General features: G+C 35.7%; 3 protein-coding genes across 3 annotated transcripts; 1 reads left to right on the forward strand and 2 right to left on the reverse strand.

Annotated features, from left to right (window-relative positions):
• Positions 1–1,096: 1,096 nt before the first annotated feature.
• On the forward strand, positions 1,097–2,422 carry LOC106371190 (non-specific lipid transfer protein GPI-anchored 21). The gene is made up of 5 exons (XM_013811222.3): positions 1,097–1,540; positions 1,683–1,709; positions 1,830–1,880; positions 2,040–2,093; positions 2,196–2,422. Exons 1-5 carry the CDS (start codon positions 1,213–1,215, stop codon positions 2,336–2,338), a joined length of 603 nt encoding a protein of 200 aa, XP_013666676.2. The 5' UTR covers positions 1,097–1,212; the 3' UTR covers positions 2,339–2,422.
• On the reverse strand, positions 2,410–6,272 carry LOC106371189 (probable RNA helicase SDE3). Its single transcript, XM_022702907.2, has 5 exons — positions 6,090–6,272; positions 5,045–5,835; positions 4,799–4,963; positions 3,246–4,700; positions 2,410–3,170 (listed from the first exon to the last, which is right to left on the reverse strand). The coding sequence occupies exons 2-5, from the start codon at positions 5,819–5,821 to the stop codon at positions 2,604–2,606; spliced, it is 2,964 nt and encodes a 987-aa protein (XP_022558628.1). The 5' UTR covers positions 5,822–5,835; positions 6,090–6,272; the 3' UTR covers positions 2,410–2,603.
• Positions 6,273–9,346: 3,074 nt separating this feature from the next.
• LOC111206572 (type IV inositol polyphosphate 5-phosphatase 6) lies at positions 9,347–13,376 on the reverse strand. The gene is made up of 11 exons (XM_022703813.2): positions 12,843–13,376; positions 12,640–12,736; positions 12,483–12,554; positions 12,320–12,407; positions 11,409–12,234; positions 11,132–11,325; positions 10,800–11,057; positions 10,461–10,704; positions 9,929–10,002; positions 9,717–9,843; positions 9,347–9,593 (listed from the first exon to the last, which is right to left on the reverse strand). The coding sequence occupies exons 1-8, from the start codon at positions 12,870–12,872 to the stop codon at positions 10,482–10,484; spliced, it is 1,788 nt and encodes a 595-aa protein (XP_022559534.1). The 5' UTR covers positions 12,873–13,376; the 3' UTR covers positions 9,347–9,593; positions 9,717–9,843; positions 9,929–10,002; positions 10,461–10,481.
• Between the last annotated feature and the right edge of the window lie 7,796 nt (positions 13,377–21,172).

The raw sequence follows: 21,172 nt of genomic DNA on the forward strand, positions 1-21,172 counted from the left end.
CCTTCTACGGTTAGATTATGTGGTAAAGACTCTTTTAATATATAATAAGGAGTAGTGTCGAATCTAAGATTAATCTATGGACAATGTGGGTGGTTATGATTAAAATTGCATCAAAGTACTCGAACTTTGATATCAATCCATATGAAAAACCTTCAACCATTGTATGTACTACCATAGTTGGTTGATCGTAAAGACATGCAAACTATAAGAGATAATACGTAAAATGTAATAACTGATTATTTTTTTGTAATCGTAAATAATTGATTTTTTTTTGGTAATCGTAAATAATTGATTTTGTAAAGAAAAAAGGGTAATAACTGACGTTAAGTCGATCTAGGTGGTAGTAACTTAAACGTACCGCTGAACTAACTGTGTTTGTATTATTTAGTTCATCTTTTTTAATATGACTCGTATTAAACTTGTTTTCCAAAAACAAATGCTAAGAGTACTTTATCATTTTGTTTTGTCATATAACTCATAAACTCAATACAAATATTATTTAAGTAGCCTAACTTTGTGGCAACTTTTTGCTGGTGTTTGTTTACAGAAATCTTTGAAGCACCGACCAACCAAGTAGCACGTCTCTTCATCTACATCACATTAGAAGTAGTATTGTGTTTAGTTCAACAAATTATATTACTAAAGTTATGATATTACTCTATTTGGGAAAACTCCACAATACATTTGAAAAGTCACACTTCATCTCGTTAATGTAATCACGATACGGTCTAATATTTTTTTCTTTATCGTCTTCACGTCACAATTTATCTGATACAAATTAAAGTACTTCTTAAAGTATCATCACGATGTTGCCATAATATTAGGCTTCAAAGTCCTTTAATATATTAATTATCATTAATTTTAAGATATGTCTTTCTAATTAAAAAGAACACATAGCCAAAAGTTTGAAGAAACCTTATTCGTGTTAATGATGTAATAATTAAAATACATAATTTCAAAAGGAAGCAAATTAAAAACTAGCTTTCACTGGTAAAAGTTAGTTAAGGTAGTTGAGCTTCAAAAGTCAAAATCAAGACCAACTTCCACAAGCTACCTTATTAGCCCATCTCTATCTCATGTATATATCATTCACACAAAGTAACCATAAAACCATAACCATTTCATTTCCACAAAACAAAAATTCTATTTATTTTCTTGACCAGAGGAAAAAAAAAAGATTCAATTTGCCTAAACCCCTAAAAACACAGCAAAATGGATCCCAGATTTTGCTTAATCTCAGCTCTAATCTTCTCGTCTCTCCTTTCAAACTCGCCCATATTGATTCTTGCTCAAATTAGTACCCCGTGTTCACCAACCATGCTCTCTAGCGTTACGGGGTGCATGAGTTTTCTAACGGGAGGTGGTAGTTCTCCGACTTCTGATTGTTGTGAGGCTCTTAAATCGTTAACCGGAACCGGTTTGGACTGTCTGTGTCTGATCGTGACCGCAAGTGTGCCCATCAATATTCCTATTAACCGAACTCTAGCCATCTCTCTTCCTCGTGCATGTGGCATGCCTGGTGTCCCCGTTAAATGCAAAGGTTATCTAATCTCATTTTCCTATAATTCACACATTGAGTCGATTAATATATGTTTAGTTTTGATGTTCTATATCTATATATCATCATCGATCTATATTTTTCAATTTCTAAATTTTAACGTAAAATTTGTGGAATTTCGCAGCTTCTGCAGCACCTCTTCCTGCTCCAGGTAAAAGATTTTTCATAAAATTTTATAGTGTTTATTTAAATTTCTTTTTTTGACATACAAAATTACTTGTAATCAATATTTATTTTTTATTAACCAAAGCTTATTGTGAATAACACACAGGCCCTGTGTCTCTCGGTCCAACCACTCCTCCTACAGAAACGCAATCACAAGGTAAATTAACAAAATTTTAACTCCCCTAAACATTATTTCGAGTTTATTGACATCACGTAGACCAGACTAAGGACCCAAACTGTTCCAAATACCGTTTTAATGATCTTTATTTGTTAACATAATAAGCTCATTATTCATTAATATACGTTACTCTCCCAGGCTCAGCTTCTTTCGGTCCTACCACTTCTCCATCAAGTTCGATAACTCCTGATGGTAAACACACAGATTTTCTTACATACATAAAAAGTTTTTTATGCTATTTTTTTTTATTGATAATTTGTTACTAACACATTCGAGTTTACTGTCATTACGCAGACCAGAATATTCCCGCATCGAACAAGGGAGAAAACCCGACAGTCTCAACTCCTTCAGGCTCGTCGCCTTCCTCTTCGCACTCTCTCAAGCTTCCGCTTCTTCTACTTACTTTTTTCGCCTTCGGGATTATCAATATATTCTAAGTTAAGCCCAATTACATATATCATATATATGTATCATTACTTTCCTATATATTGATCTGATTCTGATTAAATACTGTTCTAAAATTTAGTTGTATTTGATGCTTGCATGTCTCGTATTAACAAAGATGTTACCACAAAAGTTTATCCACACCAAATTAAGTGGTTATTAAAGCTATGAAAAATACACCAAAAGGTTCCAGAAGATCGAACGTACGAAATCCAAAATAGTCTTAGTTCATTCATCAACGCTCATAATATTATCAATTTACTTCCACCCATCAGACCACTCGTCTGTGTTCTTAGTCCCACCACCATTTTCGTTCCAACCATCAGACCATTCGTCTGCATTCTTAGTCCCACTACCATTGTTGTTACAGCCATCAGACCATTCTTCTTTTTCCTTACTCCCACCACCATCGTTACCATCAGAGCATTCTTCTTTTTCCTTTGTGCCACCATTGTTGTTCCAAACATCAGAGCATTCTTCTATCTCCTTTGTGCCACAGTTGTTGTTCCAACCATCAGAGCATTCTTCTTTTTCTTTATTCCCAGCACCATTGTTGTTCCACTCATCAGACCAATCGTTATTTTCCTTCGTCCCAGCACCATTGTCGTTCCATCCATCAGACCATTCATTTTTCTCCTTTGTGCCGTCGTTGTTGACCTCGCCGCTCATGTTCCACGCTTCTTCTACAGAGTATAGAGGAGGAGCATTGCTGCTTTCTTCTTGAATGAATGCTTCCTCCTCAAACTCTTCCCGCTCTGGTAAACCGCACCCTTGGTAAGCATTGTTATCCACACATCGCCACAAAAGCTTGTTCCAATTCATGTCCTGTGGCATACAACAGTTCTACATTAGTAGGGAGGTATGAGTCACCGCTTTACGTTAGAAGTAAGCAAGTAGTACCTTGCAAATGATATGTGGGTTTCCGATGATCACAAGCAGAGATATTGCACGGGTGATTGCGACATTAAACCTCCTTGGATTGCTCAAGAAGCCCAGACAATAAGCTCTATCAAACTCGTTGTGTTTGATTGTAGATCTTACAGTTGAGATAATGATAACTTGTTTCTCTTGCCCTTGGAATTGCTCGACGCTACCGACTTTGACTTCAGTCATCTCCAACCTATCGAGAACCTCCTTGATCTTCGTCACTTGCTGCCTGTAAGGAGTTATAACTCCGATATCCTCTTCTGCCACACAGTCGTTCGCTGTCAATCTCTTGATCGTCTCTATAACTTTACTGATCTCTATACGGTTGAACCATGACGGATTGTTGCCTTCCCTCTCATCGCATCCTTGGATCCCATAGAAAACCATTGGGAACTCTTTGTTCGGAAGGAATTTTAATGTCGCAAGAACAGAGTCTGTGTCTTCTTTGGACGCTACGAGTTCTCCATCATAGAACAGCTCTGATGGGAGATCAAGAATCTCTGGGTGGCATCTGTAGTTCTTGACTAGCTTTGTCACATAGTTCTCATCCCCTTCGCAGTAATAATCGCACTCAAACAATCTTTCCAAGTACGATTTCCCCAAGCCGAGTGACTCCGCATCTCTCGAGTATATAACCGGCCCCAACTGCCTTGGATCTCCAGCAAGGACAACCACAGTTTCTGACAAGCAGAGATTTGAGAGAGCAATCATGTTTTCTGGCTCTGACGCTTGACCAGCCTCGTCTAAGAAAATATGGGTGAAGTGACCACGCTTCACACCTTCTGCGTTAAGAAGGGATGCACTCATATATGTTGAAACAATGAGTTTGTAATGATTCAAAGCTTGGAGAGGAGGGCACTTGAAAACAAGCTCATCAAAGAAGCAAAACCGGATAATCTCAGGTTTGATTTCTTCGTAGGAACGAGTAGCTGCATTCAGCCTGAAAATCTCAATGTCCTTGATGCGAACTCCCTCCAGACAAAGCAGCTTCTCTAAAATGTGATCAGCCGCGCTATTGGAAGGAGCACAGACGAGAATCCGAGCATTTTTCTGAGTTGTATAGAGTTGAACTATCGCCTCCACCACTGTCATGGTTTTCCCAGTACCGGGAGGTCCATGGATCACATACGGCGGCGCTCCTTCGCATCCAAGAATCATTTCAACGGAACAAAGCTGCTCTGCGTTAAGAGCTGGCGAAATGGGCACGACGGGTTTCGTCTTTATCATCCTTTTCCCGGATTTCAAGGACGGGAAAAGGAAGTTTGGATCCAAACCTTCTGCCGCATCAGCAGCCTGATACAATCTTCTAGTGTTGATCCGATTGTAAGTAAACCTCACATTATAGACACTCCCAGATGTGTGGCGAAGGTGGAACTCGGAAGCAAACTTCAAATGCACTTCATCCGCCTCCACGCGGTGTACAAAGCCCTGTGAGAAAAAAAAAAAAAACCGTTTCCAATTTATTTATTCCTCCAGAAGAAAAATGGTGAAACATATTTGTAAATCAAGTAAATCAAGAAGATAACCTGATAAGCTTGAGCAGTTACATCATCATAGGCATGTCTTACAAAGATAAAGTCTCCATGGACAAGGGAAGGTCTTTTCTCAGCAAGGCCAGGGACTTCGAGAGACAAATACAGACCCCTTCTCCTCATCGAAACATTCTCCATATCATAAGCTCGCATGTCTTCCTAAAACCCCCATAAATTACAATTTACATGATTGTAACATGTCTCATGCCAAAAAAAATTTTGGAAAACAAATGAGAATACCTCGAGTTGTAGTTCTTCCATAATAAGCAACATTTTGTAATATTTAGCATAGTTTCTAACCGTCAGACCTTCGTTCAAAAAATCAGGAACCTCCTTCTTCTCAAGCATCTCTCTAGTCTCCTTGGGAATCTCATACCGAGGGAGCCTATTCTTATAAGGACGCTGCGCCACCGCCTTCGAAGGCCTAGACCCCGTCACGTAGCTATCCACAGCGAAATCCTTCCTCGGAGCCCTCCTATTCCTCGAGTAAGGCCTGTTAGTCGCCAGCGAGCTCGAGATCTTATCCTCAGCCAAAAGGAAAACAACACGCTCGACGTTGTCACATCCCCAATCAACGCTAATCACAGTCGTGTGCAAACCGATATCCTTGGGCTTGCACGACACCCACACAGTCAGCGCGTCGCCAGGCTCGAGCATCCTGTCTTCGAGGGTGAAGGTCTCGTAGAAGCTCTGTATCTCCTTGGCGTCAGAGTCTTTGGAAGGCGGTTTGAGGACGGAGAGGGTGAAGGAGTCCTCGGGGTTGGAGGCGTAGATCTTGGTCCAGAGATCCACGGCCTCGTCGGTGGTGTTCTTGATTGTGAAGGAGTCGTGAGAAGTCTCTCCGACGGTTATTGACTGAGGCTTCTCGTTTCTGAAAGGGAAAGGGGCAGAGATCACGACGGGGCCTTCGTCTAACGGATTGTATACGCCGTCGTTTTGGTAGTCTATGAATCCGATCTCTCCCTTGTCTGCGATTACGGAGTACTCGTCATCTGACTTGTATCCACTCACACTCATCGCTGACTAAGAATCTGAAACATTAATAACAAAGTAACAATTCCACATTTCAACAAACATATTGATGCTAATTGCGATCACTATAACTTCCTCCTAACCTAATAATTCAAATACGAACATTGATAGGTTCTTAATATTTCGGAATCGGATAATCAAAGACGATTTCTATCGGATTTTGAGTAGCGAGAGCTCGGAGAGCAATAGTAAAACCCTAAGAACCGAAACGAAATTGAGCAGATGCTCTGAGAGAGTTGGAGCGTATACGTACTAAGTCTGTAACGAATTTGGATGATGATGCTCGTTGAAATGGAGAAGCGTCGAGGTGCAGAAGAACAATCGCGGGATTTAAAGGGAAAGCACGAAAAGAGAGTGAGTGAAGAAGACTGAAGAGTCGCAGAATTGCTTTTTTGGAGTCAGTTCCGTCTCGGGAAGAAGGATGTGGAATCAATATTGGGCCTTTGATTTTTCATATTGTAATGGGCTTATAAAGCCCAGATAACAATGGCAGTGACACGTGGCTGTGTTAGTTACTTTATAAATAACGATGTGGATTCCTTATTTTCAAAACTAATAAAGGGAGTGTTTTAAGTTCCCAAATTTTGGGAATTTAAAAATGTTATTGCATTTTAAAGAATTAGCCAAGATTTTCCATTGTAACAAATACTAGGCCTGGGACTTATTATCCGAGATCCGGATTCGATCCGAGATCCGCTCCGGATCCGCTCCGAAAATAGGATATCCGGGGTGCCCGGATCCGAATCCGGATAGTAAAATCTTGGATCCGTGCAAACCGAATCTGGATCCGGATATCATAATTTTTAGGTCCGGATATCCGGATCCGGATCTGTGTTTTTAAAATACATTAAATTTTTAAATTTTATTAATATTTATATTTGATATATTAATATTTATACATGAATTAATCTTATAATATTATATTTTAGATTTTACAATATTATAAACATATATAAATATATTTATAAATATTTAATTTATGTATTATATTAAAAAATTAGTATTTTTTGTTAAAAAAAATTATTTTTAATTATTTTGACGGATCCGGATCCGGATCCGGATATCCGCGGATAATAGAATATCGAGACAGATATCCGAAATCCGGATATCCGGAAACCACGAATCCGGATCCGGATATTAAATCTACGGATCCGGATCCGGATCCGGATACCCTAAATTTCCCGGATATCTGGATCCGTCCCAGGGCTAACAAATACTAGTAGTTGTTGTATGAGAAGAAGGTTTATTGATCGTTTATTTTTTCAAAAATTGTAATATTTTATAGCTGATTATAAATTTTATTGTATCAATGTGATTTTTTTTTTTGCTTCTCATGAGATCAATCAAAGTATAACACACACTTTATGTATCTAGTTTACATGAATTGAGAAGTTTGTGTAGTTGATACAAAATAACAAAAGTTCATGTGGATCCACCTTGTTTGTGATAGCTTGAGTAAATTTCTACACTGATCATTGCTTATGCTCTAAGAATTAATATTTGGAGACGTAATAATTAGTTCCATGCATAGTAAATATGATCATACATGTTAGTCCCCGTCGAATACTAGTATCATTATTGTTACCTATAATCCTAAAGCCATTAAATCTACAGATTTAGATGATATGACGTTAGCCTTTAGGTATAATTGAAAATACAGCGTAATAAGGAAGGTTTATTGATGGAATGATGGTGAGATATTTGTATTTTAAGAGTTTACATGATGTTGCAACAAGTATATGTTCATATTATACAATATCTCGAAGAGTTAATGACGTTACATGTTTTATACTGACAGTCATTAGAATCGATTCAATCGCTATGTGGTACTTCAATGGTGATAGACTGATAGTCCTTCAGATTTGTGTGGGTTATTGGGCACGACAAATGTTCCATCATTAGTCAATAACTACAGCATTATGTGTTTACCAACTGAAACTTGTTCTAAGCCCTAGACAAAATTGAAAGGAATTGGTACAAATTGCTAACTAGATGGGTAACAAGAGGAATCTAAATGGCACTATTGATTTAGTTCTGTGTTTATTTTCCGAGTGAAGTGACACTATGTTGCCTACCCTGAGTGTCTTTTCAGAGCCAGTGGGTTTTGTTAAAATTGAAAATAAGAAGCATGCTGTTTTGGTTAGTCTGCTAGCCTATCCTTTCACACTCCCAAAAGCCTATACCAATCAAATCCATGCTCTTTAATCTTATGCAAACTTATTTTATTTTTATTTGTGCAATCAGCTTTGACCTTGTTCTAGAAGAGAAACACGATATACCATTATAAAGATAAAATCATTATTTTACTTTATATTGACTAGTGTACATCACAAATCATAATATTTAGATGATAGGCCATTATTTTTCTTAAGAAAAGCTTCTCCTTTTTCAATATTTCTCTTATAATCGATATGTTACCTGACAATCCAATATTGACATATCCTCCTAAGCTAATTTGCTTAAGTTTGGACAGGTGAATACACTAAAGAACTCATCGATTCAATGAACCATAATCTGATCAACTCCATGTATTTGAACATCGAATGACTTGAATATGCAAATAAATTAGTCCACGAATTATTGTTTTATCTGAACAATACTGTTATCTCATAACGTATTGTCTAAGTAATAGAGTTTATTTTCATAGTTAATTCATACGAATAAAAATGATCAGGAGATTAGAAACGAACAACATAAGCCTTTGAAAAAGATTATTATAACTGGCCACCAAGCTTCTGAACAACACTTTCTTTCACTTGGATTGTTAATGTTTTTTTTTCTTTATAGTAATTCTCTTGGAAAAACCGAACTTATCATTGTCTGTGTAATTAATCATATGGCTAGTTTTACAAGAATCATCGTTTTAATAAAATATTGATAAGCGTTGTTGTGAATGTGATCAACAAAAGCTGAAAGAAGACAAAGCATGAGGAAACAGGAAAAAGACAAAGCATGATTTACACAGAACACTCTCTTCACTTTCATGCTCTCTTTTTTAGTTTTTAATCATTCCCTTCTACGTTTACTGGTCCAGTCTTTGTCTCTCACATAGTATAATATTTATTTTATCAAAGTTATAGTATACACAAATCAAAATCTCGGTTTTTGAAAAAGTTCTTAACATAAGAATCTTTGAATTTGTTGGAAAACAAAATCTTAGACTTTAGTGAAAACAACATGTCATCTAAATTTCTCTTGAACCATACTGCTTAGTATGGTATACAAAAATCAAAATCTCGGTTTTTGAAAAAGTTCTTAACATAAGAATCTTTGAATTTGTTGGAAAACAAAATCTTAGACTTTAGTGAAAACAACATGTCATCTAAATTTCTCTTGAACCACTGCTTAGGTTATAGTTCTTGAAATGACAAATAAACATAGAAATCTTTATGGTAACTTGTATTTAAATGCAAGATTGATCATTAATTTATCTAGAAACACAAACTATGTATAGTCAAACGATCATTACAAGAAGGCATCAGTTCCCTTTTACTTTTCGGCAATTTTCACTAAATAAAAACAGAAATTCTTTGTTTTTTTTTGGGTATAATTTTCGTTACACTTGACATTAACATCACATAATAAACATTACAAAATAATTACCGTGGGGACACACCGCAGTTGATCACAAAAAAAAAAGAACAGAAAACCATATTTTCCCTAATTGTGCTTAAATCAAAAGAATGAAAACTAAACAAAATCAAAAGAACTTTCCTAATGTGTCTACTTGGCGATCTCTGATTGGTTAGTTGATTGCCTGCACAAAACAAAACATAGTTTGTGTAAATAAAAGTGTTTAAATTACACAATTACTTGAAATAAAATGGGAATTAAGTTACAAGCAAACTGTAAATTTGACAATTATCAACTGAATTCTTACCTTATAACGTAGCTGTAAAATTTCTATCCACCAGAAGTTAGCAAAAACCATGAACTGGATACACCACAGAACCCACCGGTATGTGAAAATTAGTTAACCGAGGCCAAAAATAAAACACTTTCTACACCTGCAAACCAGAAATTACCCGGTACAAAGAGTTTAAAAATCAAACCGGAAAACGTAAAGATAATAGTATATTTTTTACAACGAACCTGTTCCCTTGGAGCTAAAGAAGCAATGTAACGTCTCCATCACTCTCAAAGATCCAAAAAACACTTTAGTTCACCTGACAAAAGCCAATCCATTTCCACCATTAGTGAAAAAAATTCATCTGGGGTTCAAGAAAGTTTAAATCTTTGTAGAATTTAAATTAAAGACAGCAAAGACTTTATAATATGCAGAAGGTGATGACAACTTTATCAAACCTTTAAATGTTTTGACTTATCCTTATATGCAAAAAAAATCTAATGGGTCCAGGGAAATCAAAATCAAATGGTTGATCTTATAAATGATCTAAGAGGTGGCGGTGGCTCATTCTTTGGTTGAGATTACACACACACCTTTGCACATAAATGCAGAGAGCTAGCATTAGACTGGTCTCCACTCTCTATTATGCAACTCAGGACCACAGACATCTTGTGGACTTGTTTAGTTTCGAAACAGCTCATGTCACTGACACAGTGACATTATCTACCTACCTATGTCCCAATATGCTGGTTCGGTGAAAGACTTAAGAAAAATTACCGTGAAACACGTGTGTTACTTTTAAAAGAAGCTGAGCTCGGTGTAGCCACGGGAATAAGGTAAGAGCTCTTCAGCTTGAACACGTGAAGCTGAACAACTCATGGTTCGCTTTAGCTTATTATGAGCTGACTCAACCTCAGCGCAGAAAATGCCGTAGACAGGTCTATGATCCGAGAACTTTGACTCTCCTCTTACATAAGATAACTGATGCAGTCCTTCACCGTACCACAATATCCTATCACACCTTTTTAAACATAAAAAAAAAAAAAAAACAGTCAGATCATATACAAACAAGAAGTTCTTGGTTTCTTGATGTTGTTGTACAAAGGGAAACTTTACCAAGCAGGAGTGCGACGTTTCTCCTTGGGATGCAAGTCATCTCCAGAGTATCTATCTGAGTTTCTAGAGTACTTGTACGTTGGTGGGAAGTAGATCTTTCCTTCGTTCCATCCTTTGAACACATGGCCTCGTTTCTGCTCTATTCTTAGCTGGTCGTTTTCAAGCAAAGCTCTCCAGTTCTGCATCTCAACGAGGGCTTTAGCAGATCGGTAAGTGAGTGCTATCCGGTAGTTCAGATCTCCAAGCCATATCACCCGGCTGGTAATAATAACATATGATAAAAAAACATCAAGAAACTGTTTTAAAAAAAATGTAAGATCATTGAAACTTACTCATGCTGAAGTATATTTTCAGGAGACTTCTCCTCCTCTAAGCTCTTAACGCGAGGAAACCTCGTCTTCTTGAGTATCTCCATGACATCAGAGTTCCTCTTCAGCTCATCACCTTCCTTTTGTCCTGAAGTCAAGTGAGTGCACACAAAGCAAAAGCTTGTTTGATGAAGCAACATGCTTATCGAGATTGATCCCTACAAAAACAACCAAAGAGGTTAAGACAGTAATGTAAAAAAGACAAAACAGGACAATATGTAACGAAAGAACATTATCTAACCTTGTTCCCGAGATATCCCATTAGCCCTCTCCCAACGCAAGACACTTTCATGTTCTTGACGTGTTCTCTTAACTCACTTTTCACCCAAATGGTTAAGAACACACCAACCATCTGCTTGCTAGCGACTAAACAATACTGAGAAGAGTTCCAAGGGATCCTATAACCGTTCTCGTTTGCCGCAGAGCCTGGCGAGTACAGGACAGTGCTTGGAGAGTCACCAGTACCGTTATCATCATCTGAGGACCTTGAGAAGTCACTCGGCCGTGAGTAATCACTCGGTCTAGAGTAGTAATCACTCGGTCTATTAGAGTAATCACTCTGCCTTGAGTAGTCACTAGGCCTTCTAGAGTAGTCACTAGGCCTGTGACTGCTGCTGCCACCATGGAAGCTAGGGTCGAAGTCACTTGGTCTTTGGCTGAAGAAGACACGGTCACAGACACTGAAACGACCTGGCTGAGGGACTGAAGGATCGTTCCATGTACAGCTTGGTGTCTGAAACGAGCGTCTGTGGAAGAATGTGGAGTTCTTCTGTCTTGTGGAGCCGGAGAAGTCAGCGTCAAGCTCAGCCATAGGGACAGGTAGAGGGGAAGGCGCGTGGTAGCCGGTGGCCCCTGGTCTGTTGTTGAGCGTTTTGCGGATGAGAGAGAGCCATTTCTGAGCAGGTCCGTTGTCTTCGGAACCGAGGACGTTGCCAGCGTTGAGAGGAACGATCTCTTGGAAGCCGAGGACGTATATGTCTGCGGGAGCTGAGGAGTGGAGCCACTCGTCGAGGTTTAAGTCAGGAGGTGGAGAGCGTCCAGCTACGTTCCAGGTGGCAGTGAAGATGCTGCTCAAAAGTAAGTCAACACCAAGGTTTTTTAAGTGTCAATGGATCATAAGGTTATGATAGTCATGTGTGATGTATGGTTTACCTGTAGTTTTGGACATCAATGATCCTAGGATTCTCATAGTTCATTCTCCTTTGGCGAGCTTGCTGCTCCCAGTTCTTACTTAGCTTCTCTGTTAAATCAAGAAATCATCAGTAAAAAAAAATTAAAATTAATGTGGGGTAATAATATGTTACTATGATTATACCAGTTTTGGACTTGTTGATTGTGGTGGGAGCTTTCTCTGCTGAGAAGCTACTTCTGTGCTCTACTTCAACACCTTTAAACAAATGAAGTCAGAAGAGACAAAAAAACAAGAAGTAAACAAAGTTTAATTACATAAAGAGAGAGAGAGAGACTTTTACCATTAGGAGCAGAAGAAGCAGGATCATCTGTTTGAAACTCCTCTGTTTTGCTTTTTATATTAAACCATTTCCTTACCATCTTCTTGGACCATGCCAGCTTCATTTTCAGAACCATTCAAAAGAAAAAGGAGCAATTTTGAAAAATTCCCATCAAGATTGGCAATAAAGGTAACAGATTTAGAGAGGGAAAAAAAAATAGAAACCTTGTTTGTTTTGGATTTGTCTTCTCTCATTGTTACTCCTTCTTTTGCTTCTGCACTAGTAAGTGTGTGTGTGGGGCTATTTTTTTCTCCTTTTAACAGAAACTCAATCCATCCAACAAAAAAAGGATGAAAATTTCCCAAATTTGAGTGGAATTGGGGTTTGGGTTTTCTCCCTATGGACCAGACAGAAGCTTAAACAAGAGAGTCAAGCTAGAGGAAAGCAGAATCTTTGGTTTTTGCCTAAGACAAGAAGTGAGTTTTAGATCCCTTAGACTTTCTTTTTCTCTCTCAAATGGAGGGGAGAGGGGCTTTTTCCTTTTTTGTTCTTGAGGGAAGGTTTTTTTTAAGAGAGTGTTCAAAGAGAAAGAGGAGAGAAGTGCTTTAAAATAAGAGAAAGTGTTTTTAAAGAGACATCAATTCTTTGAAGTAGAGACAGAGGCGAAGAGACAATGAGGGGCAGATGTTTAGAGTGAGAAAGTTAAAGTGAAAAATTCTATAGAGAGAGAGAAGAGAGTCTTAAGCTTCTTTTTGTGCTTGTGTGATGTCTGAAAGAGAGAGATTAGTAGTCTTCGTTGAAACGGCAAAGTAAAAAAAGCAGCGGAGGATTTTGAACCAAATTAAAGTGCGGAGTGACTTGGTTTTAGTCTTTGCTCTACTTTTTTTCATTTATTTTTAATATTAATTAGGTATTATTATGGGAATGTGTATATTTCTTTCCAAACTTTATAACCATCTAATTTAATAAGATGACAGAGAGATAACCCATTGATTAGATCTCCAAAAATTCAAATCACATTAGCTTATACTCCCTCCGTTTTTTTAATATAAATCGTTTTAGAAAAAAATTTATGTTTCAAATTATATGACGTTTTCGGTTTTCTATGTAAAATTTATTAACACTTAATGTTATATGACCAATAATAATATACCTTCTATTTTATTATTGATTGATTTGTAGTTAGGTAAATAATTAATGATGTTTTTGTTTAGAAAATATAAAAAATTAATGATTTCTTAATTTATGTGCACAATTCTAAAACGATTTATATTAAAAACGGAGGGAGTAATTTTGTTTGCCAATAATATTTGGGATTTGTTGGTGTTGAAAGTTTGTTAATAAAATATTCTATATGTTCTTCTATTTTTAACACGTTTTATCTCTAATCTTGAAAGGTGGCAACCTTCATAATTTTTGTTCATGGATTTACTCATTTTAATTCAGGGTTCAATGCATTGAAATACGTATAAATATGGTTCAAGTCTCTGTTCAAAAATACAAAACCAGTTTTAATGCAGCTGAAAAATCTGTGGACTGACATCATCATTTATGCATGTATTATTAATCCTGTAGAATTATAGAATAAATGAAGGTAAATCATGATTCTACGGATATTTATGATTTGATAAAAAACATGCCGAGTGATTTTGTCAACTCTAGTAAAGATTATCATTTCATCTTGTAATAATACAATAAACAGAAAATGCAAAAGAAAAGGTCGAGGCGTTTTTTCTTTTCTTATAATCATTTAGCTAGTGAGACGTGTCAAGTGCATGCTCTTAAAAAGAAGATGTGTTACATAACATGTCAGATAATAAAAAGGCTTGAAATCAAAATTAATTTTAAACAGTTTTTTATCAACCATTACTATATTAAAGGCACAAAATGTCCTAAACCAGAAGAGTAACATTTGAAACGTTACAAACTAATTTAAACATTATTGTTGGTGCAACTAATATTTTCAAAAACTATAGAAATTAGGACGAAATTTGCAGTTCTCAAAAGAGGTGCATGGTAGAGTTGTATATGTATATAGAATTATATTCTCCAAGTTAAAAATTAATTAATAATTGCACCAACAATAATGTCTCATTTAGTTTGTAAAGTTTCAAATGTTACTATTTTTAATTAATTTGATCTTCAGGTTTATATGTCTACATTTTCTCTCCAGGATTTTGGTCTATCAAGAAAGTAGAAGAGCAAATAAAGATAAAGACTGTCATCGTGGCTCGGGTTTCATCGTGGTCAGCAAAATCACTCTCTTTTGCAGGTCGCCTGTTGTTGATCAAGACTGTCATCTCAGGCATTGCAACCATTTGGTGCTCCACTTTCATCCTACCAAAATCATGCATCAAAAGAATTAACACCATATGTGGAATGTTTCTTTGGAAGGGATCCACAGAGGGGCATCACACAGCAAGGGTAGCTTGGGAGACTGTGACAAAGACTAAAGAGCAGGGAGGACTGGGAGTAAAAGACTTACTGACATGGAATAAGGCTTGTGCCCTTAAACTGATTTGGCTTCTGTTTTTTCGAGCTGGTTCCATTTGGGTGGCGTGGTTCAAAGATATTGTCTTGAAGGGGCCTGAAACGAACTACTGGAGTGTTAAACCAAGCCAAAGGAACTCATGGTTTGTAAACAAATTGATCAAGTGGAGAGATATCATTTACCCGATGATCAAGAGGCGTTTGGGGAACGGGATGTCAACACGCTTCTGGTATGACAATTGGTGACGTTTTGGACAACTGGATTCCTATGTCAAGCCATCAACTTCTAGATTGGGAATCTCCAAAAACGAAACTCTATCCAACCTGTATCAAGGAGGCAACTGGTTAATACCTCCTGCAAGGTCAGATACTCAACTCATGCTTCAAATTCACCTGACAACTACAGCCCTAACTACATATGATGATTACTATGAATGGGAGATGGAAGGAAAGGTAACTGAATCTTACTCTATGGGTGGTATGTATATGTATCTGTGTGAGGATACATGCTCGGTTCCTTGGGAAAAAGTGGTATGGTCTCCCTTTGGAATACCAAGACATGACTTCTTGGCTTGGCTTATTGTCCTAGATAGATGCCCAACCAGAGACAGACTTCTCAGCTGGGGCTTGACTGTGAACCCGCTGTGCCTCCTCTGTAACTCAGAGAATGAATCAAGAGATCATCTTTTTTTCAACTGCGATTACACTCATGCTCTCTGGTCTGGAATTGCCCAGCGATGTAACCTGCTTGCACTTCATTCCTGGAATGATACTCTTACGCAACTGCAGGGTCTCTCTGCGAACCGTTCTATCAGGCGCTTGACTCTCATGGCGGTAAAGGCCACCATTTACTGGATATGGAATAAACGCAACAGCAGACTTCATAGAGGTATCTTCAGAGACAAGGATTCCTTATTCCTGATCATAGACAGGCAGATCAGAAACAGGATATCGTCGCTTCGAGTTTCTCATCCGACGACTTCATCTACTATGATGCAGTGCTGGCTGACGATCGGGTAGTAGACAGCATGGCAGATCATCATCTCTATCTCGTCTGGTGTTTTCTTCTCCACCCTTCTCTCTGTTCTGCCATCTCTTTCCCAACGACAAAACTACGGAGAAACCAAAGGGGCCATCACTATTCGATTAATGGGCTTACACCACTTTAATTTTTCACCTGGGCTGACTTTAATTCATAACTATGTGTTTCCTTTTGAATTGGGCAGGACTCGTTAAACACTAAAGCTGGACTTGTAATATTTTTTTCTTTTTGCTTTAAATATGAATGCTATTTACAAAAAGAAAAAAAAAATAAAGATAAAGAGATAAAGAAAGCTATGTCTTGTTCTATTGTTATAGTTGCCATATCATCTATCTTTTTCAACTTGATTATTTATTTTCTATTTTGCTATTATTTTTCTGAAATTTATATTTATTTAAAATTTTCACTTTCTAAATTTCCTAAATTTGGACGGTTATTTGTATATAGAGTTATTCTTTTCTTGTAGCACAAATGCTGGACAAAAGATACTGTATTAAAGTCCACTCGCCACTCGGCACTGGATATCAGGAGTTCTTTTTCTGTAATTTTTCTCGAGACTCCCATTGTTCTTAATTGAACAGTGAATATACATATAAAAGTATTTTGTGCCCACTTTTAATTTTACAGTATATTTTATTCACTTTCTAAGTTACTAGACATTAGACTTAAAGTGTACAACATAAACATTCTACAACTCCCAGAAAATCCAAAGTCTCTTTCAACTTTCAAGTTATATAAACTTGGTTGTTTAACTGTTAGGAAAATCGGTAAACACATGTAGTTATTACAAGATCACGGTGGGAACATTGGCACCGTGCTATTATTGTCGTTTTGCCAAATTATAAAAATATCTTGAGATATACCTTATACAGGATTCGCTGATAATCAATCGATACACCTTTCTAAGTAATATGCCAAACTCCAGCTTTGAACATTCACACCGTGATATATACAGCAACTATGTTGTTATGATACGATCTTATCTTGAAATCCCACAAACCTTGTTTTACGTATATAAAATTATATAAACCTAACTGAACTAAACGAGATACGGAATATAATTAAGAAACTGATAATGGCCTGACGGCGAAGAATTCCATGCTGGGACAGTCCAATGACCCATACGATTAAGACTATCCGCTTAATCGGGAATATAGATATTGTAAAAATTAAATTAATTTTTAAAAGAAAAGCTGCAGAAGTTTTATCAAATTAAATGATCAACAATGCAATAAAATACGAAAATTAGCTCCACTATACGTCCAACACTCATGATTAATGCTAATCATGATTAGCATACACATCATTAATTCGTTTTGCTAATTGCTTTGTCCCATCAAGATACATCCAATTTGTTTACAGACAATGGGAAACGCAATAGCAAACTTATACGTGAAACAGTAATTAACAGTTATCTATTTGATGATATGTAAAGTTTATTGATCATAAAACTTGATGCATAATTATATTCAGCATATTCTATGATTTAACTCTTTTTCTGACATCGTTAGAGTATTCTTAAACACGTTTTAAAACACTAGATAGTCCATGTTATTCGATAAGTGTTTGATGATGCTTAATTATCAACACATGCGATTTTCGTTGACAAACACAATTATATATTTGCGTCTAGACTGGTGAAGAAGCGACAAGTAAATGGGAAAAGCGCCGATTTCGACTCCAAATACGATCCGAACAATTGATCAGTGCCAAATACGACATCAACTCAATTATAATTCAAAAAAACTGTCCGAACTTCATAAAACGTGCCTAAATCTACATTGACTCTAACAAAAATTAGTAACCGTTAACAAGATAAAACGACGTCGTTTTGATATACAAAGAAAAGTGCCAATTTCGACCCCAACACTCTCAATCGTGCCAAATAGGACCCGAACAAATGATCACTGCCAAAAACGAACTCAACTCAATTATAATTTAAGAAACATTACCCAAACTTTTTAAAACGCTCCTAAATCTACATTGACTCTAACATAAGTTAGTCAACCGTTAACAAGATAAGACGACATCGTTTTGATATATATATTTTTTAAAAAAATATGTTCATTTCGGGACTCAAACTCGTGCCGGGATATCCTTTTAAAGGGGCACACTAACAACTAGACTAAAGTAATTTTTTGAAATATTATTACAAATTGAAATTCCCCATTATATAAATTTCTATTCTTCTACATCTTATCCAATTTAAAACTTTGGTGATTGCTTTATATTTTTTAGTTATTGTTTAATATGTCTAATATTTTGTATAACATATCTTAGTGAGAGACAGGTAAAATGCCTCTTAACATTTTTGAACAAAATATCAAAATATATAATATTAACTTTGAAAAATAAAAAAAAATTCCACTTAAGTTTAAAAATTAAAAATATTATATAAGAAAATTTTATAAATAAATTCAAAGTTTTAAGTATATTTAAGATTGTATAATAATAAATATTTTATTATTTATATTTTAGTAAGATATAAGTTTATTAAAGATATGATAAATAAAAAACATTTTAATGTATTTATATAAATCAGAAAAAATTGTCACCAAAATTTTAAATTGGATAAGATGAATAATAGTAGTTTATATAATTTCAAATTTGTAATAATATTTCAAAAAGTTACTTTTATCTAGTTGTTAGTGTGCCCCTTTAGAAGGGTATCACATCATGATTTGAGTTCCGGAATGAACATATATTTTTTTAAATATATATATATATATATATATATATATATCAAAACGACGTCGTCTTATCTTGTTAACGGTTGACAAACTTCTATTAGAGTCAATGTAGATTTATGCAGATTTTAAGAAGTTTATGTAGTTTTTCTTAAATTATAATTAATTTGAGGTCGGTTTTGTCACTGACCATTTGTTCGGGTCCTATTTGACACGACTGAGAGTGTTGGGGTCGAAATTGACATTTTTCCTCGTATATCAAAACGGCGTCGTTTTATCTTGTTAACGGTTAACTAACTTCTTTTAGAGTCAATGTAGTTTTAGGCACATTTTAAGAAGTTCGAGTAGTTTTTTTGAATTATAATTGAGTTGAAGTCATATTTGGCACTGATCAATTGTTCGGATCGTATTGGGCACGACTGAAATTGTTGGGGTCGAAATCTGCACTTTTCCCCAAGTAAATAGAGGAAGAAACAATATATAGCTATACTATATGTGCAAATAGACGCATTTGAAAGAAGAAGAAAAGTTTACCATAGAACTTCAATTCTTTTATCTTTGTGTAACATATCTATTACATGGGTGGACTTTGATTTTATTGGTATCTAATCAGCAGGAATATTATCATTAATTTGTCTCCACGAACTCTCGTAGATGACGTATACTTTCGTATTAGATGAACACTAGGCAATGCATTTTTGCTTTTTCTATTTGCGAGCTAGATAAATATTTTAAAAGAAGAAACAATAGAGGGCATGTAATGCAAGTATGTAACACATAATAAGCCGATCTATTATGTTTTTTCTTGCACAGCAAATTTCCACAGCCTAAAATTCAGGATTCAAACATCAAACTATAGCAAATATTTGTGTTATGTGTTATACTTAAAAAGCACAATCACTAAATCGAATCATTAATGAAAACTTTGTCTTCTTTACATATTCTATGTGCAATTTTGTTTAATGCGCGAAAGAACAATAGACATGACCAAGTGGTGTCAAATGGATGCGCATTTGAAATGTTAGTCCATATTTGTCATCTCCAATATAAAAGGGGTATTACCTAATTTGGACTATGCTTTCCTATACTGTAGAGCATTTCAGCTTTGTAGTTTTGTTATATAGTACTTGATAAAAATAATAATTCTAATAAAATAAATCAATTTTCATTTCACCGGCTATCTTTTACTAATAACTATGATACAATTTATTATATAATTTTTTATCTTGAATGTCCTCTTTGATTAAGCAATAGTGGTTTTGGGGTTTATGGTTAATAACAGAAGCATTAGCGTACTAGGTGAATACATTTCATTTTGGAAAGAGGTCTCCATCCGTGCATTTAAGCTATCGAGAGGTGGCATGAAACTAATAATGTTTGACGTGTTAATGTAAATTAATCTTATATGTCTTCTGTTTCATTCTTGTTCTCTGGTTTTTATTTCGATGTTTAGTTGAAATTTGACTCGTGACTTACATGCATCTCAAACAAAGTTTTTTTCGTCTATATATACTATTTCACTTACATGTATAGCAAAATGGTTTTTACGTTATGTTATCCAGGCCTGAATAATCTTTTGGATTAAACGCAATTTATTTTGAGTTTTAACTAAAAAGAAATATGTGCTTTAGTTATATAAAAATGATTCCCTTAAATCATTTCCTTATCCTAACACTCCAAATCTCCAATAGTACGTAACTTTTAAGAGTAAAACCTAGCTACTCTTCTTCATGTAGAAAATATCCTAGAGATAACCGATATGCATGATTTTCTTCTACATATTAACTATTAAGTATATATCATGTGTGATTTTTCCATAGTATCTCTACTTTAGTAACCACTTTACTTGCACAAAACAAAAATCTCTACTTTAATTTATAGTTTGATGGTGCGTATACATTATTATGCCACAGACGCCATATGAGTCCATAGTTTATGATAATCATGAAATGACATCCATTGAAAGTTTGTAGTAAGAGGTGTTTGATTTATAATTGACGGTTAACGAAACGAAGGGGACAAACGTAGATTGCATGGTTTCACATGGTAATTACATCTAATCACCAAAAAAACTGAGTTAATAAAAAAGAAAACACAACTAAGATTTTGCTTTTACTTTCTCTTTTTAGTACAAATCCCCTCTCTTAAATTTCTAGATTTACGAGGCAGTCAGAGCAAAGAAGATTCACCTATATAAAATAATAAAATTATACTATATAATTCTTAATTATATAGTATATATGCATCTGTTTTTTCTTTTGCTTTTATTGTGGGAAGACCCACATTTTCTTTATGTTTCCTTGTAGGCTATGTAATGCCCGTTTGTATTTAGAGC

Source organism: Brassica napus, chromosome C5, assembly GCF_020379485.1.
Source record: "Brassica napus cultivar Da-Ae chromosome C5, Da-Ae, whole genome shotgun sequence".
Classification (NCBI taxonomy): Eukaryota; Viridiplantae; Streptophyta; class Magnoliopsida; order Brassicales; family Brassicaceae; genus Brassica; species Brassica napus.

Coding starts and splice junctions, on each gene's coding strand:
- LOC111206572 (XM_022703813.2), bottom strand. CDS start 12,872: ATGAGAGAAGACAAATCCAAAACAAACAAG. Junction 11,326..11,408: donor TGGGATATCTCGGGAACAAG/GTTAGATAATGT, acceptor TTGTTTTTGTAG/GGATCAATCTCGATAAGCAT. Junction 11,058..11,131: donor GAAAATATACTTCAGCATGA/GTAAGTTTCAAT, acceptor TATTATTACCAG/CCGGGTGATATGGCTTGGAG.
- LOC106371190 (XM_013811222.3), top strand. CDS start 1,213: ATGGATCCCAGATTTTGCTTAATCTCAGCTCTAATCTTCTCGTCTCTC. Junction 1,710..1,829: donor AGCACCTCTTCCTGCTCCAG/GTAAAAGATTTT, acceptor AATAACACACAG/GCCCTGTGTCTCTCGGTCCA. Junction 1,881..2,039: donor TACAGAAACGCAATCACAAG/GTAAATTAACAA, acceptor TTACTCTCCCAG/GCTCAGCTTCTTTCGGTCCT.
- LOC106371189 (XM_022702907.2), bottom strand. CDS start 5,821: ATGAGTGTGAGTGGATACAAGTCAGATGACGAGTACTCCGTAATCGCA. Junction 4,701..4,798: donor TAACTGCTCAAGCTTATCAG/GTTATCTTCTTG, acceptor TTTTTCTCACAG/GGCTTTGTACACCGCGTGGA. Junction 3,171..3,245: donor ACCCACATATCATTTGCAAG/GTACTACTTGCT, acceptor TGTATGCCACAG/GACATGAATTGGAACAAGCT.